The 14,710-nt window shown below is 34.4% G+C and overlaps 2 protein-coding genes across 7 annotated transcripts in view; both read right to left on the bottom strand.

Annotated features, from left to right (window-relative positions):
* The window catches only part of ctrip (E3 ubiquitin-protein ligase ctrip), a 244,851-nt gene that overhangs the window by 145,965 nt on the left and 84,176 nt on the right, over positions 1 to 14,710 (bottom strand). For 4 of the 5 annotated variants that reach the window (XM_067759756.1, XM_067759757.1, XM_067759759.1 and 1 more), the window contains exon 3: positions 404 to 1,795. In XM_067759756.1, the coding sequence (XP_067615857.1) occupies positions 404 to 1,795 (1,392 nt within the window). The remainder of the gene's footprint in view (positions 1 to 403; positions 1,796 to 14,710) is intronic. The other variant, XM_067759758.1, reaches the window with a different exon arrangement.
* LOC137236782 (piggyBac transposable element-derived protein 4-like) lies at positions 4,000 to 6,714 on the bottom strand. 2 transcript variants are annotated; one of them, XM_067759771.1, is made up of 3 exons: positions 6,546 to 6,714; positions 6,297 to 6,486; positions 4,000 to 6,238 (listed from the first exon to the last, which is right to left on the bottom strand). In XM_067759771.1, exons 2-3 carry the CDS (start codon positions 6,341 to 6,343, stop codon positions 5,101 to 5,103), a joined length of 1,185 nt encoding a protein of 394 aa, XP_067615872.1. In that variant the 5' UTR covers positions 6,344 to 6,486; positions 6,546 to 6,714; the 3' UTR covers positions 4,000 to 5,100. The 2 variants fall into 2 exon arrangements, with proteins under 2 accessions (XP_067615872.1, XP_067615871.1); XM_067759770.1 differs by having other exon boundaries at positions 6,297 to 6,714.

Here is a 14,710-nt window from a genome sequence, read left to right as displayed (position 1 = left end):
TTTGACTTGCACTAAAGCGTTTAATGGTCAAATAAAGCCTATCATTAATAATTTAATAAAAACTAAGTTTGTTATAGAGGAAATCAGATTTATTTCGTGGTTATTCATTTAACGTTCTAAAATCAAAGCAATTTTAATGTGCCAAATTTTTATATAATACGAGACTGAACATAATGTCGCCAATCACTTATTAAAATATATTATAATATCTCAGAATCTGAAAATTTTGCTTTACATCAGTTGACAGTAAAACGTGCGCTATGTATATGCACATATTCATACTTAGACCTTTATACTAATTCAAATTTGTATAATTAGACTATGCCTTGAACTACAATAATATATATTTTTACGCTATTTCCATTTCTCAGTTTTATTTATTGAAAGCTTTACAAAAACTCACCTTCACCGACTTCTTCTGAATCCTCTGTAGCTAGTTCCTCTTCCTCTTCAGCGATATCTTCCTCGTCGCCGATATCGTCGTCGACGTCTTCCTCGTCGTCAACGTCACCACGTATAACAATGTCACCTTCTGCTGCAAACGAATCGTCTTCTAAATCAGCCGCTTCGTTGTCGTCGTCCTCCTCGTCGTAGATCTCAACGCTGTCTTCGAAATGTATTTCCTCTTCTTCACTAGCTTCAATTGCACTTCCCACTGCACCTAAACTACCATTAATTGAATTTGTGTTTGATGCGCTGGATGCGTTGTTCACGATAGACGAACTACCAATTACGTTTAAATTTGTATTATAGTTTGTATTATTTGCGTTGTTCGTAAAAGAAAATAATTGTTGATAGTTTCTTAAGCTCTTACGATATTTACAATACCTATCAACACTGGCTGTAACACCAGATGGCAAAGTTAGACTTTCCGACTGGCTTGTTGAGGTGCTAGACAAAACAGATGAATCAGCTATACTCCGACTCTCAGCAGGGTTGGTTTGAGAACGCAAATATGATATCGCTTCTGTATTTGTAGTTGTTGCCGTGTCAACTGTTGTTGCTGTTGCTGTTGATATTGATGGTGATGTCGATTTCGTATTAAATTTAATTTTACTACCAACAACTGATAAGAAGCTGCGAGTATTGTGTTGATTCTGTTGTGACTGTTGCGATGGTTGTGGCCTCTTATCACAAGCACCACTACCACTGTCACTTTTATGTGATTTGTTATTCTTGCAATCAGTAGTTGTTGTATTTGATTTTCGATATTGCTTTTCTTTTTGATGCTGGTGATGAACTTGTATATGTAATTGATTATTACTGCTATTATCGGCACTATCGTCTACGAAAGTTGTTCCTCCAGCTCCTCGTTTGTTAGACGCTGAGTTACGATTATGACTTATTTTACGTGTTTTTCGAAAATAGTTTAGTAAATTACTATTTCTTTTGCCTGAGCTGCTGCTGCCGCTACTGCTGCTCGTACTAATACTCGGACCCTGTGTTGTTGCTGGTGGTGCCGATTCTATAGATTTGTTGAAATTGTTGCTGTTAGTTTTGCTTTTGTTTAAGCTATTTCCAGTTCGGCGCGTATGCTTTTTGACCGATGTAAACGGGAATGAATGTCTGTTGTTACGATTAGATGCACCTAGACCAAATTGGTGGGCACCTTCTGTGCTAAGTGTCTTTGAACGTGTTCGCTGTGCAACACAATCACTGTAATTAATACCAGACGAGGTAGAAGCTTCTTCCGTTTCTACAGATGCAACTTTTATGTTTTTATTAGTCGAAGATACTAATGTACTGGTAGACGCACTGATATGATAACGACGCTTCTTAAGTGGCGCACTTGAATCTAAGGAATGATGTATAAAAGAAATAGTATTATTTGCGAGAATATGCGTTAGTACATACAGATATGCATACTAATATGTATGTATATAGAAAAATATATATTTATATATCCATATATCCCAATTTACTAAATAGTTTTTAAAGTTCGGTAATAAGCAATTGTACAGATGTAAAAAATATACAAAAAACAAGTGAGTGGTCTCAGATTGGCTTGATTAGAACATTATATACTCAGCTGTGAGCTTTTATCATACAGCTTTTATCGTTTCATTTCTTTGAGTGCGTGTTTATAAACAGGATCGCAAAACACGCACAGTTTATAAACATGCATTCAAAGAACTGAAACGAAAAAACTGAACGATAAAAGCTCACAGCTGAGCATATAATGTTCCAATTTTGATTTTCTCACATTTATTAAAATACGAGTATTTCTCGGTATGAAAAAAGTATACCAAATTTTTCCTCGATAGGTCAATACTTCTTCAATAGTCCCAATTTTTTGATATCTTCATGAAATTCGGTGAGCGGGTATATATTGGTCTCCGATTAGAGATTTGTCAGAACCAACCAGATCGGACCACTATAGCATATACTCATTGGCAAGCTCTCTGGCCTCGTCATAGCTGATCTCGCTAGCTAAAAACATCGCTTACGAGACGAGGTTTTTTTTTGCGACCAGTAACAATTCTTCAACAATATCCTCTAACGAGAGTCCGAGTATACTCACAGTTTCTAGAATGGTGGGCCAGAGATAAAGGGGTGTTAGAGGCGTTGTTTCCACAGTAATATTTTTGATAAACTTAGGCAAGATGCACACGAGGTGCAGCTGCATAGACGCGTACAAGATATGAAATGTAGCTACGATTTCTCTACGCCTCTCTGCACACGAAGCTACTTTCGAGCATCGCTACAAAAACAAAAAATTATTGAAAAAATAAGAAATTAAATTTCCTCAGGTATATCCGTCCCCGAAACCAAAGGAAATAGGTATTAAAAGTTGTTAGCATCCCCGTGCTTTTGTAAATTATGAAAGGCAACTTTACACCACCGCGGACTAGAGAAAAATGTGATTTCTAGTTTCCAACACTTTTTATCTTTTTAATCGCTTCAACAATGTCTAACCAAGCTTTTGTTGTGTTGAATACTCTTTTTCGCTTTGGTAATATACCTTTCACGCACTTTTATTAACTAAAATAACATTTTCTAACTAATTACACAACATTGCTGTACGCTTAGCTACATGAAGCTTTCATACTTTGTCGCTTTCATGAAGCTTACGCTTCGTGTGCAGCTCTCCATTCAAGTACATGTGTTCGACATCAAAGCGTACAGATTTCGCCTGCAGCGTCTAATACGTGTCTATGACGCGTAGCCACGTATGCACCTTACCTTAATTGTCGATCAGCTGCACTATTGCCAAACAGGGTGCGGAGAAGGAATACGATTTCTCAAACAACTTATCGCTCAATTAAAATTGAGTGCTTAGCATTTCTCGCGAGTGAGAAATCGAAATTGCCTACGAATGCATAAACAATCTCTCACAAGCTACAACAATTTTGAGAAAGAAATACGAGCGACAAAACTTCTTTTCAAGCGTGGTGATTACATCTTTCGGTACCGATCGTTATTTGCGAGCGTCCACTGCAAAACTCAAATATTATCTCGTTTTGAAAAGATCGATCGCGCGATCGTTCGTTTGAAAATCAATATGATGTAAAATAAACAATCTTTTAAATAATGGTGATGCAATATCTTTAAGTTTTCCCTTGATAAGTTAAATCAAAAGACTATTTTTTATAAGTAATATTTGAAAAATTTAATTAATTAATTTTTAGATAAATTTTAAATAAATTCAAACATTTTTTTTTTTTAGTTTTCATAGATTAAGCAATAAAGGGTTATCCCCTCTTAACACAAAGAAAAGAATATTAGTTACTATTTTTGTAATAAGATTTCAATAAAACTTAACAATTTACTTGAATTTAGTTCTAATTTATATAGCTATTTATATGCAATACATACGTCTAGAAGAGTAGGTCCCAAGTACATATAAAATTATCATTATTGAGAAATTATACAAATGCATATACATATGAGCCGTTTATTTTGAAAGTGGCATAAGTCATTTCATGTCGTTTGGGTACAGTGGTAATTTGTTTGTATCTCTCCTCGCCTCCAGTTTTTTAGAGTCCAATATCCAAAAGATGCAATTCTTATTATTATTTTATAATTGTAGAACCATCTATATATGCATTCGTTCGAAAATAAAAATGCATTTAACCCTAGAACACACACCCGGGTACAAATGTATCCAGTATCAACTTTGAAGTGTTGTAACTTTTGAACCGCTATACCTAGAGTATTGTAACTTCGGATCTAGGAAGATTATTTAGTTTTGAGTTCAAATTCAAAATTTGAATTGGTTCAGGAGCTACAGCCTTCCAAACACATTATATACGTAAACACACACCCGGGATACGTTTGTACCCCAATAGTAAAAATCCTCATAATAATCAAAAAAAACATTTTTTATATTATTTTTTTATTTGAAGAATTAAAAATATTCATTTCACACATTATATTATTGACTTTTATTATAAAAATTATAAAAATGCATCTTATATCTAAGGAAAATCATGGCAAATAGAGCAATTTGTTGATGTGACCGAATGTACAAGACACATTGGCTTCTTACAGTTGGCGCACAGCTTTCTGGTTTTTCTACGGCGTTTTTCCTCTTGTGCGTAACATAAATAGCAAGATCCGGACACAGGTTTTGGCGTGCGCGCTGCGGCAGATGTTGATGCTGCTGTTGACACCATTGATTCCAGCGGTCGGTTGAAATATGCTTCAACAGCAATTTTAGTCGAAAAATTTCGCGTCACTTGACGATTTATGGCTCTGGCTTCAATAATGGGCATACACAATGCTTCAGCCAAGCTGCGCAGGATCTGCTTACGCTTGTTGTTTGTTCTCCAAGGCAACATAGGGTTATTCAAATCGTAGACAATGTAGGCTGCAAGAGCTGTAATGTCCAACATGTTGAAGAACATCGCTAGTGGCCATCGTTTTGTTTGTCTTTGTGTTGGATATTCCGCAAACATTTGGTCCATTCGATCAACACCACCTTTGGCACGATTATAATATTCAATTATTTCAGGTTTCCCACTGTCAGCTATTTCAGCATCATTATGCATGGTCGAAAGCAAAATTACTGCTTTATTTTTTTGGGAACATAAGAGCACATTGTCACATTATTTTTGAAGCCAAATTTCGTTGAACCAATTGTCCTGTTTTTGTTCTGCTTCATTTCTTGAGGAATATATGATTTGTTTTTGCGCAAAGTTCCAACGATCGTGAGTTTCCAGGTGAGAAGCAGTTCTGCAACTGGCAAGGTCGTAAAAAATTGTCCATTGTAATGTTTCGGCCACTTCCTTGGTATTTGGTAAACAAATCCTTCACCACTCGTTCGCCTTGGTTCGTTTCCCTACCAGTTTCTGCTTGGCCAGTATATATTTGTCCATGCAGTGGATATGCATTTGTGGCATCGCAAATCCACCAAACCTTGACACCATATTTAGCAGGTTTTGACGGTATGTACTGCGTAAACCGTGTGCGTCCACGGTAAGGAAATAATTGTTCATCAATCGTCAAGCATGAGCTGGGCTTGTAATATGCAGCAAGATTATTGTTCATCATCGTCCACAACTCACTGATCGGTGCTGCTTTATCAGTTAGTAAGCGTCTTGCACGAGTGTTTTTATCGTCAAATCTTAGGAACCGCAATATCGAACAGAAACGGTTGACTCCCATTGTGGCGCGATATAAAGGATAGTTTTTGACGCTCCATAAATCTCGAACATGTTCTCCATTGCTATGGTTCGCACCAGTCATAATAAGTATGCCAAAAAATGCATACAGCTCTGTTATTGACACAGGCGTCCATGACTTAGGAGTTGTGTTTGGATGCGCATTGTTGTAAGCATTATAAGTTTCTTTTGCTAACTTATTTGTGTGGCGTATAATTATATCAGCCATTTCAACGTTCATGAAACATTTGAATGTTTGCTCTATTGACAACATTTCAGTGCATCTAGCTGGTCCAGAACGTTCTCTTATAATATTTTGTCCGAGTACCTGACGACTTACATTTGGTTCTTTCATCCACTCAGTACCATCACGTGCAACAATTTTTTCGCCACTAGCAGATAATTCATTATTTTCTTCTACTTCTTCATCTTCTTCTTCATCATCCTCATAGTCCACATAATCAGGTAATACTTCTGCGGCACTTTGCGAAACTTCAGCATCGTCATCAGCAATTTCAATGTCATTGAATTGAATTTCTTCTTCATCTACTGAGTCAAAGTCATAGGGAGCGTCATCGTCACAAATTTCATCAAATAAAGATTGTATATATGATTCTCGCTGTTCCTCAGTTAGTCTGCATAATAAAAAAAATTAGTATATGTTTACATTGTTGTTTATTTTACATTTTTTACCTTCTATATGCTGCTTTTGATAAATATTCGTTTCTTCTTGAAGTCATTTCGTATCCAGTTATTTATAGTTTCAGTTATATTTATGTTCACTTATATTTTCACTTCTTACACTTTTGAGCACCAAAACAATAATGAATATATCAACAGGCAGCATTTATAATAACACCTCGTGTGAAAACAACCCTTGCAGCTGCATATAAAATACAAAAACCAGTTATATCAGTGTATTTGCTACCTACGTACCCATACCTTGCGCGACCTATCTGCACATATCTTTTGAACCAGGTAGAATATTTCAATGAAATAAAAACCAAAATGTGTATTCGTTGTTACTCTACAAGTATATTATTATAAATTATATTATTTTGTTTTGCATTTATCAGGACAACAACAAAAACAAAAATCCACTGTTGCATGTCCTGACTTTATTTGCCCATATCTCTGGAACCAGTAGGAATATTCGAATGAAACAAAAGACAAAATGCTTGTTATATATTAAAATATACATTTAAAAAAAAATCAGAGAAATTGGTTGAATAAGCATTAAAAAAACCGCAAAATAAGGTCCCGGGTGTGTGTTTACGTGGTATTTTCTGGGTGTGTGTTCTAGGGTTAAGACCATGAGTTGGAAATGACTTATGCCACTTTCAAAATAAACGGCTCATATGTACATTGGGGTGGGTGTTGTTATAACGAAAAGTTTTTCATGAGGCTAGGTCAAATATTGATAATCGCTAGGTAAAATTTGACAATTACTTTTATGTGCTCGTGCATATATTTTGCTGCAGAAATGCAAAAAATAACAGCTTCTCAAGCACCAGCAACCAAAAACATACGAAAAGAAGAAATGCATGCGTAAAAAACTAAATGTAAGACAAATAAATTCTGTGCACGTGCTTGTTTGGTTAGCTAAACGTCAAAATTTATCATTTGGATTAGCACAGCTAAATCGAAAATTTCTCACCAAAATGGAAAATTTTTACACCTCATTTTTCCATGAGTAAAATGTTATCGATTTACACACAGCCTTATCAGCGAAAATTCATCTGCTATGCAGATGCCGTTCGGAGTCCCGCCAATTTTTATGTAAAATTGAAAAGAAGTACGACGCAAATTCGAAGGGAAGCTCAGTATAAATCTCTTCGGAGGTAAATCAGATGTCCTGAACTATATTTTCACTATATCAAAAGTAAAATAAAATTTGTTTGACACACCCTAATATACATATATATGTACATATAGATATGCTGCCAATGTGAATATGCAAGCATACTTATATGTATGATTCTAATATGTTTTTGAAATAAATTTATTTACCTATATATGAGGCGCTCAGCGCCAAAACGGCCTAACCATCATTTCAAAAAAAATCAAACTGATTATGCTGATCTCACCGGAACCGTTTGAAATAAATACAAAAAAAACTCCCTATTGCATAGTATAACACTAGGTTATACTACCTGCTGAAAACTGTTTTTCCTCTATACAAAGTTCAAAGAAATGTGGATGCCATAATGACCTAAGCCGCTTAGGCCAAATCGAATCCTAGAAATAATAAATATGTGTGGGTTAGGCAAAAAACGAATGTTACGTTTTAGTCAAGAGTATATTCGAAAATTAAATCAAGCCAAAATAAAAATAAATCAATTCGCCTTGTTATCAGTTTTTTGAATTGAAAATGTATTAGCAAGAAAAAAATAGTACGAGAATAAACACGTTTGATGCTGAATCGATGTGTTTACATGACTTCGAAAATTTTGGATCGGAGTACGTCCCAACACCAAGTGGGTCATCAAATTCATCGCGCTCTTCCGAAGATACATTGCCTGGGCCCTCGGGACTTGCGGTAACAGAATTCCAGATCGAAATAACAGAAAATGAAAGCAGGTCAGCTGAACCAGGTATCGAAGTTGAACGCAGCAATGAATTGAAAATATCTACTAGAAAACGGATTGCCAACAAATCTAACTGGAAAAACACGTAAGTAAAGTTCAGAGAAAAAACTTAATGTACTTGAATGTCCATGTCCGTTACAATGTCATCACCATTTCAAAAAGAATAATTTGCGAAGTATTTTTGAAATTTTTTATAAAATTGTGATGATTTGCAAAATGCTTATTTATGTGGACAAATTGCAATAACTGAAACAAGAAGATCTTATAAGAAGTATATTGGCGAAAGCCCAAGATGTAGTACAAGAATTTACAAACTACCTGGAGTAAATAATGTTGGAATGCATGTCTGCAAGATATTTTAAGCAGATCTTACAAATAACCGATGGTCGTATTACACGTGCACTTAAACATAGAGCACCTGGAAGTGGCAAAGCTACACCAAAATTGGACCAAAGAGGAAAACACCCACTTCATAATAAGACCAACGTTGAAGCTACACAAATCGTGAAAGAATTATTTATTTTTATTTCTTTATTTATTTAAAGTCGACGCAAACACAACGCGGTCGACTAATTATTGTAATAGAACATTATCGCGAAACGTACAATGGCTACGCTCGCCGTTATCCACTCACCCCAGTTAGCTGCTATGCCGTGGAGGGCGCCGCCTCCAGATGGTTGCCATTATTATTCCTCAGATGAAGTTTCTTGGCGGCCTTGAGCGCCAAATACCCATTCAAATAAAAAAGTCTTGTTTACTTAGTTTTAAATTTTAAATTTACTTCGCGTTTTATTTAAAATTCACGGAGAGCCGTCTGCGTGTTTCGGTGTCCAAAATTACAATCATGGCGGTGCAATATGAAAATGTCGAGCACACCCTTGCCAATCGTCATTTTCATATTGCACCCCACATATACATCTTATTCTTTCTGCCTAACAGCCTTACAATGGCTGAATACTTATTTATATATATGTTTCCTATTCTTCTTAGTATTCACAATGACATGTTAGTAATGCAAGTTATGTGTTGCCATATGTGTCATTGAAAAGATGACTTGGGTCATTTTACCATTACATCTTCCTTTTTGGGGAAAAGAAGAATTGACAAAGTGATCAATTTTGTCACATTCTTCTTTGGCCAAAAACTTATTGTTGCGAACAAACGAATATATATATATTAGGGTGTTCCTCCCCTTTTTAATTCGTTGGTTCGGAACCATTTTTATTACTGATTATTACAAATGAATGAATTTGATTTTAATTTATTAAATTATGTTGTTTGTTCTTCTTTTTGTTGTAGATATTTACATTTTAATATATATTAAATTTGTTAAAGTTTCACATTTTTAATCTTTGCTGCTTTTGAAATATGTCTTTTTTCTGTTTTGTTTTTTTTTTTTTTGTTTGAACTTAAGAAATACGAACAATTTTCATGAAATAGGTTTTTTTGAATATACAAAATTTGTGTTATTTTACTTTTTTTTTTTGTTTTAACAGTTTTTAAGCCTTCGTGGCTGCTTAAATGCTAGTAAGTAAATTTTGGATTTTTTTTTTAATCAAATTTAAAGTAAACGAATTGGAGTAATGTTAATTTACTTTACTTAGGCGGTTTTTATGTACCACTTTTTCTTTGTTTTTAACTTCATCGAAAATAGTTACATTAGGTTCGTTAATTTTAGTTATAATAAACGGACCTTGATTAATATTTTCGTGCTTATGATGTGGTTCTTTTTGTAAAAGTACTTTATCTCCTATTTTGACAACTAAAGGTCGTGCCGTTTTATCGTACAGATTTTTACTTTGTAATTTATTTTTATTAATTAGATTCTGTGCCATTTTGTGCGTTTTCTGCATTCTAAACTTAACTTCTTTGGCATAGTTTTCGACATTATAGATCGGGTCAATTTTTTCTTTACTTAATTCATTAGGCAAAGTTGCCTTTTTCCCAAAGACTAACTCGTAAGGCGAAAATTGGTTGTCGAAAACTGTGCTACTCGTAGTGTTGTGTAGGAAAGTAAAGTATTTTAAATAAACATCCCAATCAGAAAAAGTGTCTTTTAGATATGCACGTAAGTATTCATTAAAAACTCTATGATTACGTTCAATCGTGCCAACAGTTTCGTGATGGTATGCAGTTGAAAAATTATGTTGAATAGTTAAAAGCTTTGTTAATTCTTCGAATAATTCATTTTTAAATTCAGTACCTAAATCTGATTTTATGGCATTCATTGTGCCGTAAGTTAAAATGAATCCTTCAAAAATAGCTGAAGCGATTGTTTTTGCCGATTTGTCTGGTACAGCGACTGTTACCAGGTATTTAATCATGTCGCAAATCATGGTAAGTGCGAACTTGTTACCATATTTGGACTCAGGTAGGGGTCCTATTGTGTCAATTACTAGTATATCAAATGGTTTACAAGGAGTTGGTGTTAAAACAAGTTTTTCTTTTGTTTTAGGTTTAACCTTGTTTAAAAGACAATCTTTACAATTTTTGATATATTTCGATATATCACGAGTCATGTTCTTCCAATAAAATTTTGTTCGTAGTTTTGCATAAAGTCTTTTCATTCCACAATGTCCACCAGAAATGGGATCATTATGGTAAATTTTCATAAGTTTTAATTTTGCATCTTCATCTGTTACTGTCTCCACTGGATCTGTTAGTATAATTTCTAATGATTTTAAAATTTTATTTCCAATATTTTTGAAATTTGTAATAGTATAATGTTCGAACATAATATCGTTTTTAGGCCATTCAATTTGCTTAATCTTGCGTTTGCCGGCTTCTGATTCAAGCCTCGAAAGTAATTTCTCTAAAGTCATTATTTCGTTAACAAGCTCAAAACTAAGTAACTCGAGTTTCTTATGTTTAATATGCGCAAAAATTCTTAAATTTGTTGTTTTATTATTTTTATCGTACGTAATTGCGGATCTTATTCTTGGGACTTTTTTCGAAAAATTAAATGAAAATTTGTCGTAAACATGTAAAGTTGTTTTTCGTCATTTTTGTCTGTTTTCCTATGTAAATTTTTGTCGTTTGCCTTTTTTGTCATGGCACTTGTCTGTACTGCCAAAATTTGTTTGTTAGTTTCTCTAATCTCATCAATTGTTATACGCGATAGTGCATCAGCACAAACGTTTGATTTACCTTTTATATATACAATAGTAAAGTTATATTCAGACAGTTCCAGTCTTATTCTTGAAAGTTTTGAAGATGGGTCTTTCATATTGAATAAGTATACTAGAGGTCTATGGTCTGATTTTACAATGAAATGGGTGCCATAAACGTATGGTCGAAATTGCTTGATTGCAAAGTAAATAGCTAAAAGCTCTAATTCTATAATGGGTTTTTTCTGTTCGGCTTTATTAAATGCTTTAGAAGCGAAACAAATTGGTAAATCACTACCTTGTTGTTCTTGACTCAGAATAGCGCCACATCCAGTTGTGGAAGCATCAACAGTGATAATGAATTGTTTAGTAAAATCTGGATATTGAAGTAATTTTGGTGAAAGTAACGCTGCTTTCAAAGATAAAAATGCTCTTTCGCACTCAACATCCCATACAAATTCAACTCTTTTTCTGCTTAATCGATTTAGAGGCGCTGCCAGAGACGCAAAATTAGGTATAAACCGTCTGTAATAGTTTGCAAACGCGACAAATCGTCGTACCGCGTCTTTGTCAGTCGGTTTTGTATATTTTTTAATTGCGTTTATTTTAGAGTCGTCTGACAACAAACCTTTGGCTGAACATTTGTGACCTAAAAATGTAACTTCTGGTCGTAAAAAGTTCCATTTATTTGGGTTAAGTTTGAGATTGAAAGATCTACAAGTATCGAAGACTTTTGAAAGATTTTTAATGTGGTGTGCTTCGCTACACCCTATGACGATAATATCGTCGACGTACAAAAATGCGACATTGGGTGGTATACCCGAAAAAGCTATGGTCATCATTCGCGAGAATGAATTAGGTGCTATATTTAAGCCGAATGGAAGCACTTTCGATCTAAATGCGCCACGGTCAGTGCTGAAAGACGTAATGTCACGAGAGTCAGGATGCAAGGGGATTTGATGAAATCCTGAAAAAAGATCTAATGTGGAAAAATATTTTGCTCTACCGAGATTGTCTAAAATATCGTCAACTCTAGCTAGTGGAAATTTATCAGCAATGAGTTTTTTGTTTACTGCGCGAAAATCTACGCACATACGATATGCTTTTTGACCCTTAGTATCTTTCTTTGGGACTACAATCAAAGGACTATTGTAATTTGAATAACTGGGTTCAATCAAATCATTGTCTAATAATTTATTTACTTGTCGATTTATTTCTTCGCGTTGAGAGTATGGCAATCTATAGTTTTTAACATATACCGGTTCGTTGTCTGTCAGTCTTAATTTTTGCTCGTAAAAGTTATTTAAAGTCATTTTGTCCGTGTCAAGAGCGAAAATGTCGGCATAATCTATGCAAAGGTCAATTAATTTACTATGAGCATGTTGAGGTATTTGATTTTTTAAAATCGAAATTAGTTTTTTCGTACGTTTGTCTTCTGTTTCTGTCTTGTTAATTGTATAAACATTGTAGTTTGAAAGTTTTTCTGTCCGAATACTTTTTCTTTTTACATACTTTACATCATCCGTGGTGTTAATGACTTTGATTATTGGGTTACTGGAATTAACAATGCACCTAGCTGTGAAAACACATTTTTCAATTTCCTGCGAATCCACGAAAAGTGGCTCGGGTGAATCTCCTAAATCAAAAAGTCTGAATATTTCACATCTTGGCGGAATGATACAACTGTCGCTTTCTGTTCCGTGTAGGATTGGTATCGCGACTTTTTCATTACCTACCCAAAAGGAAATACCATTTGTTTCATAATTAATAATGCATTTGGTAATTTTCAGAAAATCTTTACCCAGTATGCCATCGGATGGAATATTAAAGTCTTCATTTACTACATGTAAAGTATGTTTACTAGAAAAGTTTGAAAAATTTAAATTTACGGTAATTTTACCTAAAGTGGAAACTGAATTGGAAGTGACACGGGTAATGTTAATAATGTCGTTCGTATTTAAGGAAATATTTCTGTCTAAACATGATATCTTTATTAAAGAAATGTCCGCTTGAGTGTCTACTAGGAAAAAACACAATTTTTGTAACTCGTTTAGTTGTAATTCTATGAAATCAGAGTAATTTAAATTTAAACAATAGATGCCTATTGGTGAGGGAAGTTCGCTTACTGGCTTAGTTCGTCCTCCCTCAGTGTTCCCTCCTGAGGGGCGCTGGCGTTTAAAGCGCGAACGTTTGCGTTTCGACCTCTACCATTGGCTGATCTCGAATTGTACTACCACTACCACGTGGATCTCTGAAAGTACTGTTACCACGTGATCGAAAAGCTAGAACCTTCAGTTACTTCGTTGTTTTGTTCTACAATTAATTTTGCTACTACGTCTTTCGGATCTGTAAATGCCGTTGAGGCTAAAATGGTTTTTACTAAATTTGATTTTGCATTTAAACGACACACGTTAACTGTTTGTTCGACTTCCATTTCATGAGCTTTCGCTTGAGTGATCCCTTCAATAATAAGAGACCGCTCAAGCGAGTCAGCTAAATCTTCCACTTTTTTGGCAAAATCTGTATAATTGTTACCGTTAACATGCAACGCTGCAATTCTCCCTGCTACAACTTTCGAGTTGTCTGGTTTGATCCTATTTCGTAGAGCTGTTTTAATACCATTGACTGAAGTTACTTGTGTTGGTAGTGCTTCACGGGCTTTACCCTCTAATTTTGATTTTAAGAACGTTATAAAAGTATCATTTAAGTCTGCAGTAGCGAATTGTTCCAATAATGCAATTTTGTCTATAAAAGAATCAAGTGCTAGAGGATCACCACTGTAGTTTTCTCTAATAGAATTAGCACATGTGTTAATGAAAATTCTTTTATCCTCTGGTGTTGCCATGACTTGATCGTTAAGATCTGGAGCTGAATTAGCAGAAGGTGAGGCCACGTTTGTACTATTTTGATCGTTAAGATCTGATTTTGAAGTAAAAGAAGTTGAAATTAGTTTTGCGCTATTTGAATCGTTAAGATTTGAATCTAAATTAGAAGTTAAATTTTTACTTGAAGAATCTTCGAAGCCTAGGAAATCTGCTGACAACGATAATTTATTTTCCTGTTTGGTGACTTTTTCGGTCGAAGATGAAGCTAAACTTTCGTAGCTTGAGCCTGATTTATCGGAATCGGATTCTGAATCTGAAGTTTTTTGCACTTGCTTGCCACTTCTAAGGTTTTACATATGTAGTTATCAGAATAGCACGAATAATTCAGTCCAAACTATGAAATTAATGAAGTACTTATTTGAATGTCTGAATTTTTATTTGAGCTGAAATATTGAGGAAAAAGAAAAAAAATTTTAAAATTGAACTGATTGACAGGTGAATAGTCGCTAAAGGAATATTTAACAATTTATTTGAAGAATTAATGAAAACTGCATTATACTTGTATAGAAAAATCTTTAAGAAGTAAT

Source organism: Eurosta solidaginis, chromosome 1, assembly GCF_040869045.1.
Source record: "Eurosta solidaginis isolate ZX-2024a chromosome 1, ASM4086904v1, whole genome shotgun sequence".
NCBI classification, from domain to species: domain Eukaryota; kingdom Metazoa; phylum Arthropoda; class Insecta; order Diptera; family Tephritidae; genus Eurosta; species Eurosta solidaginis.
This window is presented reverse-complemented; position numbering and strand designations above follow the sequence as displayed.